Here is a 15,971-nt window from a genome sequence, read left to right as displayed (position 1 = left end):
AACGTCAGCTGATACAGGTTTATTGGTGTAATATGAACAGTTCATCCACGTCTAAAATACCGTAATCAATTATATTTTTCATCAAGAAATTATATTTTCCAATGATTTCATAATTAAGATAAAATAATTTCATTATTAATTTTACATTCTTAAAAGACGATCTGGCAACAGAGCAAAGCAAGGAAGGGATAGTGCTATCCGCTTTGTTGGATGATAGACAAGGATAACAATACAGCTAATCAAACACTGCTATAGGAATATACAAAATAATCCATGAATTCTAGATATTTACCAATTTTTATAAATATTTGTGACTTTATTATTTCTTAATTTATGACTTGATTATTTCAATCAAATATTATATATTTAATATAATTTCAAGACTCTCTGTATAACGTGAATCTTTTACTATAGATTGGGTATACATCGAAGTGTCTTCTTAAAATGTATGTATTCAGGGCTAATTATTTTTATTTATGAAATAGTATTATAGTACCCTCTTTTGAAATTAATATAAAATAATAGATTAAAACACAGAGTGATGTGTTTCATATGTATGATAGCAACACACTATTTGTGTTTTTAAACTTTTATTTTCTATCAATTTAAAAAAAGGGTACACTGTAATACTATTTTATAAATAGTTTAAAGTGATAAATGTAGATATTATAGTGAGGTCCTTGTTATAATGGCAGTGGAGAAAGATGGGAGAAAAACGTTGCAGATCCTCTCTCTTGTCAATGCCTTCTATAGACAGTGGCTGATACAGATTTATTGATGTAATATTAACTGTTCATTCTTGTTTGGAATAATCAATTGGGTATATAATTTTATTAAGCATGAAATAATATTTTTCAATGATTTCATAATGGATTTTCATAATTAAGATAAAATAGTTTGTTAATTAGTTATCAATTGTACATTGTTGAAAGACGATCTAGAGCAAAGCGAGAAAGAGATAGCGTTATCCGTTTTGTTGAATGATAGACAAGGATAGCAATACCATTGCTATAACAACACTTCCATTATAACGTGGACCTCACTATATAGTTCTGATTGAACCTATACAAAGGAAATTATTTTTAAAAAGACTATAATTATTATGATGCAGATATTGTAATTTGGAAGTGAGACATACCACATTGAATTTGGCATAGTTGGGTGGATCCTGAGGTCGACCGTACAAGGGACTGTGCACATCAGCAAATCCGGCCCAGTTGCCTCTCATATCATACGTCATCACATGAACTGCATTCGTTATTCTACAAAACATACAATTAAAATATAATTTAGAATACAAAAAAAGACAAGATAAGCTGCGTTTACACCAAAGCTATCAACAAAATGTTTATTCTTCTGTTTTCTGTTCTCATAGATTCTATTAGATTGAACGGAACTTGACAAACACATATGTTCATCATGTGTATGATAAGTTATGTTCAATCTAATAGAATCTATAAGGACGGAGAAATGAACATTTTGTTAATAACTTGATCTTTATAGATTCTATTAGATTGAACATAACTTATCATACACATGATGAACATATGTGTTTGTCAAGTTCCATTCAATCTAATAGAATCTATGAGGATTAAGTTATCAATCCTTATAATACCTTAGAATACCTTATAATAATATGTATACAGTCCACAGTCCATTAGTGTATTATATATGAATGAAATTGTGTTCCAATACGTTCAGTAGCCCTACAATTAAAATTGAGTACCTATATAGAAATAGTTATTTGTATATCTAGAGTGAAAAGTGCTGTTTTTTCTCCCTGAGGGAAAAGTTTGAAGCCCGAGGCGAAGCCGAGGGCAACAATTTTCCTGAGGGAGAAAAACATTTTTCACTCGTGATGTACACAACATTTTTCCTCCACCTACATTTTTATAAAAACTGCTAATAAAATAATTTTTAAAAACGTATGTGACCAAACAATGTGTTACAACATAATCTAAAAAGTAAACAGAAACAGCTGGCTTGTTCTCCTCCGACAGCACTATCTGTCAGCTAAAGTTGTAACAACAATGACAGCCAAAACTACAGCTATGATGAAGTTCCCGTTTCAAATTTGATTAGTTAATAAGTAATATTCATTGACTGATATTTTGAATAATATGGAATGAAAGAGAAAAATATATACATTTTTTTAGTATAGTGATATGAAGTTTGTAATAATAATTTCAGCAAACATAAATTTTATATATCGATCAAATGTCTGGTTGAGGTATTGAATTTAGTTGGTTTAATGACTACTCTATATGCTTCCTCATCTGAGCTTAGACCTTCTGACCTATTCCAAATGTACGATTTAAAATAGAGATGCTTCCAATTTTATTTAAATGGAGTCACTTTTACTCCCTAGGGAGTTTTTCTGTTTTTTAGTACCGAGAGCGAAAAAGTGACACTTTAGTATCATGTTTCAGGGAGTAAAGTAAGTACCTTTGACAGTAGGTGGAGGAAAAAAAACTTTATTTTATACATATATAACTTAGGTCTATTGAAACATTACACTCTTAGGAGCATTACTATAATAGACCATAGTTACTTTAAGATCCTATGATGGATCTATGATCTATAATGGTTAATGATCCTATTGGACCACTATTGCATAATTATTTTTCAAAATGTTGAAAAAAATTTTTATTTGCTAATGTCACAATGTTGAATGTCATTATTCCTAATGTAATAGATTAGCAGTAGGCCTACGTGTATTTTTATGCATGTGCTTTAATAGTTTAGTGCAGAAGCATATTTTTTTATTTTGTGAACCTTTTTTTACAATTTTTTTTCTGACTAATAAATAAATTCATTCATTTTTTTGGGAGAGGAATAGCACAAGGTTATCTTATTTTTTCTCTCCCTATTATCATTCTAGTGATGTAGGCTTCAATAATATTCAATACTTGGGAATCATAATAGATGATCATCTAAAGTGAGATGTAGCCTACATATTAAGTCATAGCCACCTCTAATACCACCTTTGTATTAGAGGTGGCTATGATTAAGTCCGTCTGGAGAAGAATTAGATATTTATTTTACAAATTCTATCGAATAAATAGAATTCTAAATAAGAGAAATTTAGAAATGGTATAGCATGCTCTAAGCTGAATCAATTCTGCAGTAGGCTATGGGATAGCTGTTTGGGGGGGGGGGTTGTTTCAACTGTCATATTGAGGAATTATTCTATATAGTTATTGGTTATTTGTCTATATTATTATGAATCAATTTATTCATTTATTTGTTGTGTACTAACCTGCAAAGCTCAGGGACATTGTATCCAGCCTGGACGTGTTGTGGATTAATGGAGACGGCCATTGTGATTTCCCAAGCGCCGCCATTTTGTTGGTTGAAAGCGGTGCGTATCTCACGCATGAGTGCCACAAAATTGTCACGATCCTGAGGGTTGCCAGTGGCTCCCGGGTATTCCCAGTCCATGTCCACGCCATCAAAGTTGTACTGTTTTATGAAGTCTGCAAAACGCATGTGTCACAGGTCAGGTTACACTAGATTGAGTAAGATTAGGTTAGGTTGCCAGAGATACAGTACGCGTCCCCTAGCTTTGCCTCCGTGACCTTGAATGGAATATAGTCAAGGTATGGTTCGCGGGGTAATATTCATGGCTTTGCAAAAACATCAAGCTCCAGAGACTATAGATCCCTATATGAAGGAAGCTCCTTACAGAGCTTTCTTGGAGTAAGCTCCCTAAACACAGAGATTGTTCATGAATGAGAGACTTGCAAACGTATCACCAACAATGGAAAGAGCATGATGAACGAATGTCAGCTGATAGGCTGTGTTGTGCTAAAAGTACGTAGCTCCTAAAAGCTCCTTGTGTATCTTTTCGGATGCAAAATGTTGCTTTTGAGAAGATACAAAAGAGCATCTGTTGCTTATGGAAAGATACTTATAGTTCCTTGTGTATATTTTCAGATGCAGCATGTTGCTTTTGAGAAGATACAAAAGAGCATCTCTGTTGCTTATGGGAAGATACATTAGAGTTCCTTGTGTATCTTTTTGGATGCAGCATGTTGCTTTTGAGAAGATACAAAAGAGCATCTCTGTTGCTTATGGGAAGATACATTAAAGTTCCTTGTGTATCTTTTCGGATGCAACACGTTGCTTTTGTGTATCTTTGTGTATCTTTTCGGATGCTTTTGAGAAGATACAAAAGAGCATCATTCTGTTGTTTATGGAAAGATACTTTGGAGTTCCTTGTGTATATTTTCGGATGCAACATGTTTCTTTTGAGAAGATACAAAGGAACTTCTGTTGCTTATTATGGGAAGATACATTAGAGTTCCTTGTGTATCTTTTCGGATGCAACACGTTGCTTTTGTGTTTCTTTGTGTATCTTTTCGGATGCTTTTGAGAAGATACAAAAGAGCATCATTCTGTTGTTTATGGAAAGATACTTTGGAGTTCCTTGTGTATCTTTTCGGATGCAACATGTTTCTTTTGAGAAGATACAAAGGAACTTCTGTTGCTTATTATGGGAAGATACATTAGAGTTCCTTGTGTATCTTTTCGGATGCAGCATGTTGCTTTTGAGAAGATACAAAAGAGCATCTGTTGTTTATGGAAAGATACTTTGGAGTTCCTTGTGTATCTTTTCGGATGCAACATGTTTCTTTTGAGAAGATACAAAAGAGCATCTCTGTTGCTTATGGGAAGATACATTAAAGTTCCTTGTGTATCTTTTCGGATGCAACACGTTGCTTTTGTGTATCTTTGTGTATCTTTTCGGATGCAACAAGTTGCTTTTGAGAAGATACAAAAGAGCCTGTTGCCTATGGGAAGATACATTAGAGTTCCTTGTGTATCTTTTCGGATGCAGCATGTTGCTTTTGAGAAGATACAAAAGAGCATCTCTGTTGCTTATGGAAAGATATATTTTCAAAAATATTCAATGTTTTTGAACGATTAGTATAGGCTATTGTAATCTAGTGGCCCACCGCCAAAGGCAAGCTACAGGACCCGGACTGTACATCAATTCTGGGAAATAAGGTCACCCCTACTATTGAGAAAAGATAGCATAAGAAGATATTCCATGGTTTGTAGAATTGATTCAGTTTGAAAGTTCTGTATCAAGTTGAGATGATACTGTATCATTTTGTAATGATACTGTATCATGTGTGGTGATACTGTATCACTATCATTTATTGTGATACCATAGAGAAAATATAGCATAAGAAGATATCCCATGTTATAGAGCGTTTATGTTCCAAATTTCATTTATTTAGCTCAAGCCGATTGTACTAATAGATATTTTTCGCTCACTTTCCTCTCAAATTTATTTTTTCTCAAATTGAATAGGCTACTTGATCAATATCAAATTTGAAAGAAATTGATGAGTGATGAACATAGCTCCACGAAAAATAACTATTAGGACAATCGGCTAGTAATGAAAATTATTATTATTGTCAATAAATGAATGAATGATTGAATTTATTTCCACTCACCAACAAGGCTCCTGACAAAGATATCACGGCGATCCTTACTGGAAACGAGGTTGGAGTATTTCTGAGCCCCCTCTGCGCCACCACCGACCGCTATCAATGTTTTCAGGCCAGGATTGTTCTGCTTCAGACCCGTGAACCTCCTCAAACTGTTCAGCGTTACGTCCAGCTGAAATCCGAATAGAAACCATTCACTATTATGGCCGGGATACACATATCCGCACCGAGCCCGCGCCGCGGCACAGCCGTGACGGACGTACTACGGCCAGTGAGAAAACAAATGCTTTAAACGTGTAAGGACACATACTACCGCACCGCGTCAGCACCGTCGCCGTGTTTGTTGCCCGCGCCGTCACCGACTAGTTCAGTTCACTTTTTGACGGTGAAGGTAAACATAGAGAGTGAAAAACTTATTGAAGAAATACAGAATTTTCAAGTTTTTTCAATCAAAGTGATGAGGAATATGCATGGTTGAACGGAGAATAAGTTGAACCAAAACTAAAAGTATATATAACCAATACTAAATAGACCCATGATATACCATTCTATTCAAGGCTTCAATGAAATTAAAGTGATTACAATCCGCCAGCTGTATGTATTGAACGTCTTTAAATACTTTCAGAGTAACAAAAATATATTTTTTAAATAAATAATGAACATCAACGAACCAGATACAATATAATTAAATATAAATGTTATGACTCAGATCTGACAATCATCCGTAAGCAGCTTATTTATATAGCACCAAAGATAATTAATAAATTACCTTCAGATCTCATTGAGTTTCCATGTATCATAACTGTCCCTAATAACATAAGAGATTGGATTTGCCAGAATTTCATTTTAATTTGAATATTTTGTGATTTTTTTCGTATAGGAATTGCGATTTGCAAAGATTTTTATTTCAATTTGAATATTTTGTGATTTTTTTTCGTATAGGAATTACGATTTGCCAGAAATTTATTCCATTTTGAATATTTTGTGATTTTTTCGTATGGGAATTACGATTTGCCAGAATTTTTTATTCCCAATTTGAATATTTTGTGATTTTTTTTTGTTCTTATAAGAATATTATGATTTCTCCCTCTTCCCATTTACCATGAAATGCGTTCTATATACCCTGTTTACACTGTATTTATGGATCACTATATCTATGAATAAGAGAGTACCATAGTCTGTTATATAGTATATTAAGCTACTCGAGAGGATTTTTTAATTTTTTTTTGTTGTGAATTTTGTTTTGATTCTTTGTTTCATAATTTATTATTCTGTATAAATATTTGCTTCTGTGCTGAATCAATTTGAATCAGGTTAAGCGTGTTATAATTTCATATCCCCACTGGCGAACAAGAGTCATCTTATGCCAGTGGTTTTTTCACTTAGGTACCATTTATTATTATTACACTTTGGTTTGGATTGTATTGTCATGTTGAACTTTGTTTGATTTATGTATATATATTTATGAGTGTGGAATAAATAAATTTGAATTGAATTGAAATAATAAGTCAAGCAAAAGGTGTGATAGACATAATATGATAAATAATAAAATAAACAACAAAAAGTATAAAACAAGGAACCCGTGACTGTGTCTTGAAGTTTTAAATTTAAAACTAATTACGGTACGTTTAGATACATCAGACAAAAGATAACAATTTTATTGCTGATATATATTTCCGATACATATGACTGATTATGGTATTGTTAAGGTGCGTACAGATTTACGCGCCGCGAACATGAGCAATTCACTTCTAATCAGCTGATGCCAAGCTCTTTATATCAGTATCTTACCGTTTCTTTGAAAATACAGATATAGTCAGCTGATTAAAAGTGAATTGCTCATGTTCGCGGTGCGTATATCTAAAGGTGCGTACAGACTTTCGTTCCGCTCCAAGACCGAACGTCACTCCAGCAGAGCGATTGATGATCGACCGGCGAGCAACAATGGTTCGACCGGGGAACGCGAGAAGATCTAACATCTTCCGTAACGTTCATGATCGGTGCGAGTAGAGAGCGGAGGCGGAGCGATTGCTGTGCGATGGTGGTACGTGGGCGGTACGAGGGAGGAGCGTGCTCGGTGCGGGTTGGAAGCACGAGTATGTGTACGCAGCTTATAGGTGCATACAGACTTTCGCTCTGCTCCGCAACCGAACGTCACTCGAGCAGAGCGATTGATGATCGACCGGGGAGCAAGAGTGGAACGCGAGAAGAGCTAACATCTCCCGTAACGTTCATGATCGTTTCGAATGCAGAGCGGGGGCGGAGCGATTGCGGTGCGATGGCGGAACAAGGGCGGAGCGTGCGCGGAGCGGGTTGGAGGCGCGTATATCTGTACACAGCTTAACTGTACGCACCTTTATATGCACAGAGATATATACCAGCACTAAGATTCTCATCGTCTACAGGTAATTAGTTTAAAATTGAATAATATAAATTTAAATTGGATGTAACAATATAAGCTTTAATAGTGTTCTATTATTAACAATAGTTTAAAAGATTCAGAAATCAGACCGCAGTAGCACTAGAGAACTGAGACACTGCTGCCGCTCGGCTGTCGCACGGTATGTGTGTTCTCCTACCACCATCACTGTGTCGCGGACGTAGCTCGGCCGTACCTCGGCACGGGCTCGGTGCGGGTATATGCGTGTCCCGAGTTTTAACCTATATAGTGAGGTGCACTGAGGAAAGTATCCTACATAATAATAATAGAGGATAGAATTGTACTAGGCTTTACAAGTACGACGGAATGAGATATTTACAAATATGAGTCATCACCCTTGCGGAGCACATGTACGGGATAGGAAATTCACAAAAGACGCATCATCACGTCTGAACTACTTAACTGATCAACTTGAAATTTCGCATAATGGATTCTTGATTTACCAAGGATTGTTATTAGTCCAGTCAATATAGACATAAAAAAGGGGGTGTGCTTGCAATTTATATTGTAGTTCTGATATTTCAATATATTATTTGGGTACATAAGAGAAGTCCAGAACAGAAAAATACGAGGCACAAAAACCTCGTATTTTCGGCTCATTTTCCAGTTTTCAGCTAATCGGACAGAAAAATTTGCTCTCGCCTTTGTTTGAATTTGAATTTATTACTCTTTGCATGTACAACAATAAAGTTATTTGGTAATCGTCACATATTACAAAATAAAATTGCATATTACAAAAATAAAATCACAACAAAAAGTCATTCATGTCATAAAAACACTTATCAGCCAGCCAGTCCTTCAATTTTTTCTTGAGCTGCACTCTATTGTCAATGTCCTTAAGATGGTGCGGCAGGGAGTTGATCATTTTTTGGCTCATGTGAATTTAGATTATATAATTCTGAATAAAATGAGATCATTCGGAACTCTCTATCTCCAATGAGTACTGAGTTACGATTTTTCAAAAATGAGTGAAATTTGAAGAAAAAATCAATTTTGATGAATTTTAGTTCTAGATCAACAATATCTTCCGATTGCTACAATTTAGATGTATAATTCAAAATCCCTCTGGGCGTATTTTTATCCCCAATCACACACCTTGGAATCACTTCTTTTTATGAGATACTAAGCCGTTCTCAGACTTTTTCCTCTCTTTTATGCTTAGAATAGTATTGATTAATAATGTGAATACTGTATTTCCAAAACGGTTTGAGATATCGATATGCGGTTTCCGCCATTCATTTTTTCTTCAAATTACCTATCGAAATCATGTATTGCATGACCACATTCCAAAAAAATGAAGTTGCATTTAATATGGCGGATCCAAGATGGTGGACCAGATTTTTAAAGTCATTATAAAGTTTATTTCAATTTGAGTAGGATCCCCAATCACACCTACCGTCAAATTATCTTTGTGTATTAAGCCGTTCTCGGACTTTTCACCCACTCTGAAGTCAATTACATTACCGTACAAATTACAAGGCAGAAAATCGGCAACGCTTTAAAAAAAATGAGAGAATATAATAATGGATATACTTACATATTCATCCAAAATTTTGACCTGCCATGTATTTTCGTTGACTCCGAGGAATGCATAGATTATATGAGTACACATAGAGGCGGGAATATTCTCAACTTTGTAGGTTACAGGCGCATCTCTAAAGGCAGCCCAAGAACTATAGTAACATACTACTTTCTTAGCTGAAACAAATTTCAAATTCATTTTATTTTCGGGCAGAAAATGTTGATGTAGAGTGTAAAGTGACTCAAACTTGTTTTGAGCTGATATTATAAACTAAATTTGGGAGAGAATTTTGAAAATTCTAATATACTTTCTTAGCTGAAACAAAATTCAAATTCATTTCATTATTGGGCAGAAAATGTTGATGTAGAGTGTAAAGTGACTCAAACTTGTTTTGAGCTAATATTATAAGCTGAATTTGGGAGAGAATTTTAAAAATTCTAATAATTATACTTATCTATTTCACTAAACCGTATTATCTAATAGGCTTTATTATCTTATACAGAGTGACACAGAATAACGGGAACTTTTAAAAACGCCATAAAACATTAGTGGGAAGGGCAAAAATGAGTTTAATCAAACTAATGTAAAGTTCAAGACTTGCCATTTGAGAATTATTAATAACATCTATCAATTTTTGACAATTACTCCTTCAAGATGGCTTCCTCCTGCACGAATACACTCTTGAAATCTGTTTTTAGATTCCTAAACATTTCAGCTGGAATATTTGTTAATTTCATTTTGAATTGTCTATTATGATTCAACACAGTTATTGGTCAAGTTGTGAGAACATATGATTTGAGATAGCTCGACAAACAGAAAATCGCAGGTGGACAGATCATGGGACCAGGAAACGCAGATGTTGATAGCGATAAATGAGGAATTGTCAGCACAGATTTCAAGAGTGTATTCGTTCAGGAGGAAGCCATCTTAAAGAAGTAATTGTCAAAAAGTGATAGATGTTATTAATAATTCTTAAATGGCAAGTCTTGAACTTTACATTAGTTTGAATAAAATCATTTCTGCCCTTCCCACTAATGTTTATGGCGTTTTTAAAAGTTCCCGTTATTCACTGTATTTTTTATGTATTATTTCACTGTATTATTCACTGTATAAGTTCCTGTGTCACTCTGTATTCCATATATTTCCAATATTAAACTCAATAAAACCCTCTGTAATGAATTCATATTATAAGGTAGGCCCAAAAATACTCTGTAATGAATATTATTGTGCTTTCTGTATCATTGATTGAGTAAATGAATGAATCAACCCCGAAGATAATATTATAAGGTATTAAAAATTAATTTTTATAATTCAAGATATTGGAATAAGAAGAATATACATGCTAAAAGAACTTTAAACCCTTAAAAACCACCCTTAGAGTTAAAATATCACTAAAAGATTTCTTAGTGCGCATCTAAAGAGCCAACTGAACATACCCACCAAATTTGAACGTTTTTGGTCTAGTAGATTTTAAGTTCTGCGAGTGAGTCAGTCAGTGAGTGAGTGCCATTTCGCTTATATATATATAGAGATAGAAGATGAGAATTAACGGTTAGTCACTAAGACTATAGTTTTAGTCAACATAAAACAAAAATCTTTGACAGCTCTTATAAAATGTTTAAAGTTGTTGAATAAAAGGACTTATTAACATTTATTACAATGATATGATAGGTATCAAACATAAATATTTATTCATTTACCCATACATAGGTTACAATATCATTCTCAATTATGAATGATTGGGGAAGGAAAAACAGGCTTAAAGCCCAAAACTGTTCCTTTCCCAAATTTAGATAGAAATTGTCCAGAATCAGGTCATGTTATATTGAATTTCAAATACCCTAAATCATATGAGTATCAAGGTTGGCCCAACATTGAGTATTGAGTCATCAACAAAATTCAATATCGTTAACATTGTAATTGAGACCGTTAATAACATTGAAATTACTGTTATCCTGTTATCGTGCAACATGCACTTTATTCTTTGAACAGATTGCTTCTGCAATCTCTTATTTATTCTGGGATCCTCTAGTCATATATTTCTATAGTGAGGTCCAAGTTATAATGGCAGTGAAGAAACATAGGAGAACAACGTTGCCGATCCTTTTTTGTCTTGTCAATGCCTTCTATGGAGGGTGATTGATACCGGTTTATTGATGTAATATCAACTATCATTCATTTTTAAAATAATCAATTAAATTTTATCAAGCAAGAAATCATATTTTTAAATGATTTCATAATGAATATTCATAATCAAGATTAAATATTTTTTGATTAATTCTATTCTTGAAAAATGATCTGGCAACAGAGCAGAACAAGAGAGAGAGAGCGCTATCCGCTTTGTTGAAAGATAGACAAGGATAGCAACACCATTGCTAATCAAACACTGCTGCCATTATAACGTGGACCTTATTACTATAGTTCCACATAATTATTTGACATAATTGACAAAATCTGATCTTTCAATTCACCTTAATATGGAAAAATTCCAAAACATCTCTGTTTCAAATGTAGAGATGTTTTTTATTATTTAACAGAATTCAAAAAATTAAAAAATGACCAAAAAATAATTACCGTCAACAGAGTTGCTGAATGCCAGAGCCACGCCTATTACTAGGCCAACATATCCATGAATTCTCATCCTGTGGAAAAAAGGAAGAATTTAAATTCAAAAAATACTGCAAACTTGAATAGATGAAACAGTGAATACAGGTAATTGTATGTACAACTGGATGAATAATTCGTTCAAATTTAAATTCAAATATACTGCAAACTTCATTCTCTATTGATTAATACAATAAGTACATCATCAAAATGATAGGGAGAGAAAAAATAATAAGATAACCTTGTGCTGAGCCATTGTCAATATTGTAGAACCGTTCCATAATTGAATAAAAACACAAATAAGTTGTCAAATTGTACACAGTTTTATTCGGTACATGACAATGGTTTTGTGACCACACCGGTCACATTTTCAAGTTGACAAGTCAACGAAACCATGGTCGTGTACCGAATAAAACTGTGTACAATTTTACAACATATTTGTGTTTTTATTCAATAACCTTGTGCTATTCCTCTCCCAAATTTAGATAAGGTTACACATAGTCCGAAATACGTTGTCTTTTAGTTGTTCCCTTCACAAAATCTTCAAAATAGATTGTAGCTACAGTTGAATGATCAATTCTTTCAAATTTAAATTCAAATATACTGCAAACTAAAATGAATAGAACAATAAGTGACTGTAGCTACTGTTGGATAAACAATTCGTTCAAATTTAAATTCGAATATACTGCAAACTTAAATAAATAGAACAATACCGTAAGTGATTGTAGGTACAGTTTAATACTGTAAGCAATTCGTTCAAATTTGAATTAAAATATACTGCAAACTTTAATAAATATTGATTCATAGAATAAGTACATCATAAAAATGATAGGGAGAGAAAAAATAAGGTAACCTTGTGTTATTCCTCTCACAAATTTAGATAAGATTACACATAGTCCAAAATAGTCTTGTAGTTGTTCACAGAAAATTTGCAGTATATAAAAATAAAGTGATTATTGTAGTTACAGTCGAATAAACAATTCAATCAAATTTAAATTCAAATATACTGCAAACTAAAATAATATAGAACAATGAGTGATTGTAGCTACAGTTGAATAAGCAACTAATTCAAATTTAGATTCAAATACACTGAAAACTAAAATAAAATAGAAAAATAAGTGATTGTAGCTACTGTTGGATAAGCAATTCGTTCAAATTTAAACTCAAATATACTGAAACTTAAATAAATAGAACAATACCGTAAGTGATTGTAGGTACAGTTTAATACTGTAAGCAATTCGTTCAAATTTAAATTAAAATATACTGCAAACTTCAATAAATATTGATCAATAGAATAAGTACCTACATCATAAAAATGATAGGGAGAGAAAAAATAAGGTAACCTTGTGTAATTTAGATAAGATTACACATAGTCCGAAATAATCTTGTAGTTATTCACTTCAGAAATTTTTCAAAATATAACAATAATAAAGTGATTGTAGGTACAGTTGAATAAACAATTCGATCAAATTTAAATTCAAATATACTGCAAACTAAAATAAAATAGAACAATAAGTGATTGTAGCTACAGTTGAATAAACAACTCATTCAAATTTAGATTCAAATATACTGAAAACCTTAATAAATAGAACAGTGAGTAATTGTAGTACCTACAGTTGAATGAACAATTCGTTCAAATTAAAATTGAAATATACTGCAAACTAAAATAAAATAGAACAATAAGTGGTTGAAGCTACAGTTGAATGAACAATTCATTCAAATTTAAAGTAAAATATACTGCAAACTTAAATAAAATAGAACAATAGTAGCTATATAGTTGAATGAACAATTCGTACAAATTTATATTCAAATATACTGCAAACTAAAATAAAATAGAACAATAGTAGCTACAGTTGAATGAACAATTCGTTCAAATTTAAATTCAAATATATACTGCAAACTAAAATAAAATAGAACAATAGCCTAAGTGGTTGAAGCTACTTGAATGAACAATTTGTTCAAATTCTAATGTTTCTATCAATATATTGATACCTGAAAAACATCAGCTTCTTGAAATACTTTAAAGCTTTGAGTTTAGTGAGATGTGATTAGATTGAAATCCATTTAATGCAGAATGATGGAGAAGAAATCTTCACAAAAAAATTCAACGTTTTACAAGTGTATGAAAAACTAATCATTCAATGCTGTTAACAATCACAAACTGCTTACTATTAAATCACTTTTTTATCAAATAGAACGACTAGCAGTCAAATTTCTTCAATACATTTATTTATTCACTTATATTGTGAATAAATGAATAACCAACTTGAAATAAATAAATAACTTATAATTGTAACACTGAGAACTAACAGAAGGTCTGCCATCTTCATGGTTATACTCATTGAGAGTGAATAAATTAATTTATTGGAGAATTAGTCTTCATGGTTATACTCATTGAGAGTGAATAAATTAATTTATTGGAGAATTAGTCTGGTAGTCGTTTTTATTCAATGACAAAAAAATTATTTAACAATTATTCATTCGAAGATTCACTGTAAACTTGAAGATTCATTGGTACAAGGGAAGCTTTGATGTATTATTATTATTATATTGTAAATGCTGTCAGATTTAACTGAGACTCACTAGGCTAAAAATAGGAGCTACAATATATATATATAATATATATATATTATATATATATATATATAATATATATATATATATATATATATTATATATATATATATATTATATATATATATACTTCTCGCTATAGTGACGTCCACGTTATAATGGCAGTGTTTAATTAGCAATGGTATTGCTATCCTTGTCTATCATTCAACAAAGCGGATAGCGCTATCTCTTTCTCACTTTGCACTGTTGCCAGATGGTCTCTTAACAATGTATAATTAATAATTAATTAACAAAATATCTCATCTTAATTATGAAAGTTTATTATGAAATTATTGAAAAATATAGTATCTTGCTTAATAAAATAATATCGGGACACCTAGCTTTGCTCGTTATTTTTATTTATTGATAAACAGAACACAATTCTCTAAAATGATCGTGTTTATATTTTACAGCTGGCTATAAGTCAGCTTATGAATTTCGGGGATGCGATATTTTTATTTTTCACAGAATCACTCGCACACTTTTTACTATCCACAAACGACGAAAGTCTCAGCTGTTTCAGCCAAGGATGAATAATTTTTTTTGAATTTCGCCAAAAAAGCACATCACATCATTAAAATAAAATTAAAATTTAACTATACAAAACAGAAACAAAATTATAAATTATACTAAATAATTTTGTACAATAGATTAAGTAAATAACTTGATAAATAAACTTGACATAGTAGGCTACAGTAGTAGAAGTAAAATGAAATGTTCAGTTAACTTCATTGTAAAAGCAATTTTTCCTTTTTGGCACTGCCAATTATCCTTTTAATGTCGTTCAGCGAGTTTTCCCAAGGATGAGACCAAGTGCAATCGAATTTTTATATTATAAACCTATACTATGTTTCAAATTTCGTAAAAATCGTTGGAGCCGTTTTCGTGATCCGTTGAGCATAAATAACCAGATATAAAAATAACCAGATATCCTATTATATTAAGCGAGCAATTTATGTAATATATATCTGATTATTTTCATATCTGGTTATTTATGTTTAACGGATCTCGAAAACGGCTCTAACGATTTTCACGAAATTTGGAACATAGTAGGTTTATGATATAAAGATTCGATTGCTCTAGGTCTCATCCTTGGGGAAACTCGCTTAACGACATTAAAAGGATAATTCATCCTTGGCTGAAACAGCTGTGGATAGTAAAAAAGTGAGTATGTGAAAAATCAAAATATCACATCCCCGAAATTCATAAGATGACGTATAGCCAGCTGTGGAATATGAACACGATCATTTAAGAGAATTGTGTTCTGCTTATCAATAAATAAAAATAACGAGCGAAGCTCGGTGCCTCGATATTAAAAATATAATCAGATATA

The 15,971-nt window shown here is 32.4% G+C and overlaps 1 protein-coding gene across 3 annotated transcripts in view; it reads right to left on the bottom strand.

Annotated features, from left to right (window-relative positions):
- Positions 1-15,971, bottom strand: part of LOC120348789 (endochitinase-like) — a 31,905-nt gene that overhangs the window by 12,311 nt on the left and 3,623 nt on the right. For all 3 annotated transcript variants that reach the window (XM_039419817.1, XM_039419818.1, XM_039419816.1), the window contains exons 2-6: positions 11,996-12,063; positions 9,437-9,597; positions 5,466-5,631; positions 3,260-3,476; positions 1,139-1,262 (exon numbers count right to left, since the gene is read on the bottom strand). In XM_039419817.1, the coding sequence (XP_039275751.1) occupies positions 1,139-1,262; positions 3,260-3,476; positions 5,466-5,631; positions 9,437-9,597; positions 11,996-12,062 (735 nt within the window). In that variant the 5' untranslated portion in view covers position 12,063. The remainder of the gene's footprint in view (positions 1-1,138; positions 1,263-3,259; positions 3,477-5,465; positions 5,632-9,436; positions 9,598-11,995; positions 12,064-15,971) is intronic.

Source organism: Nilaparvata lugens, chromosome 1, assembly GCF_014356525.2.
Source record: "Nilaparvata lugens isolate BPH chromosome 1, ASM1435652v1, whole genome shotgun sequence".
In the NCBI taxonomy this organism is placed as follows: Eukaryota; Metazoa; Arthropoda; class Insecta; order Hemiptera; family Delphacidae; genus Nilaparvata; species Nilaparvata lugens.
The sequence above is the reverse complement of the archived record's forward strand: the minus strand, read 5'-3'. Positions and strand labels throughout refer to the sequence as shown.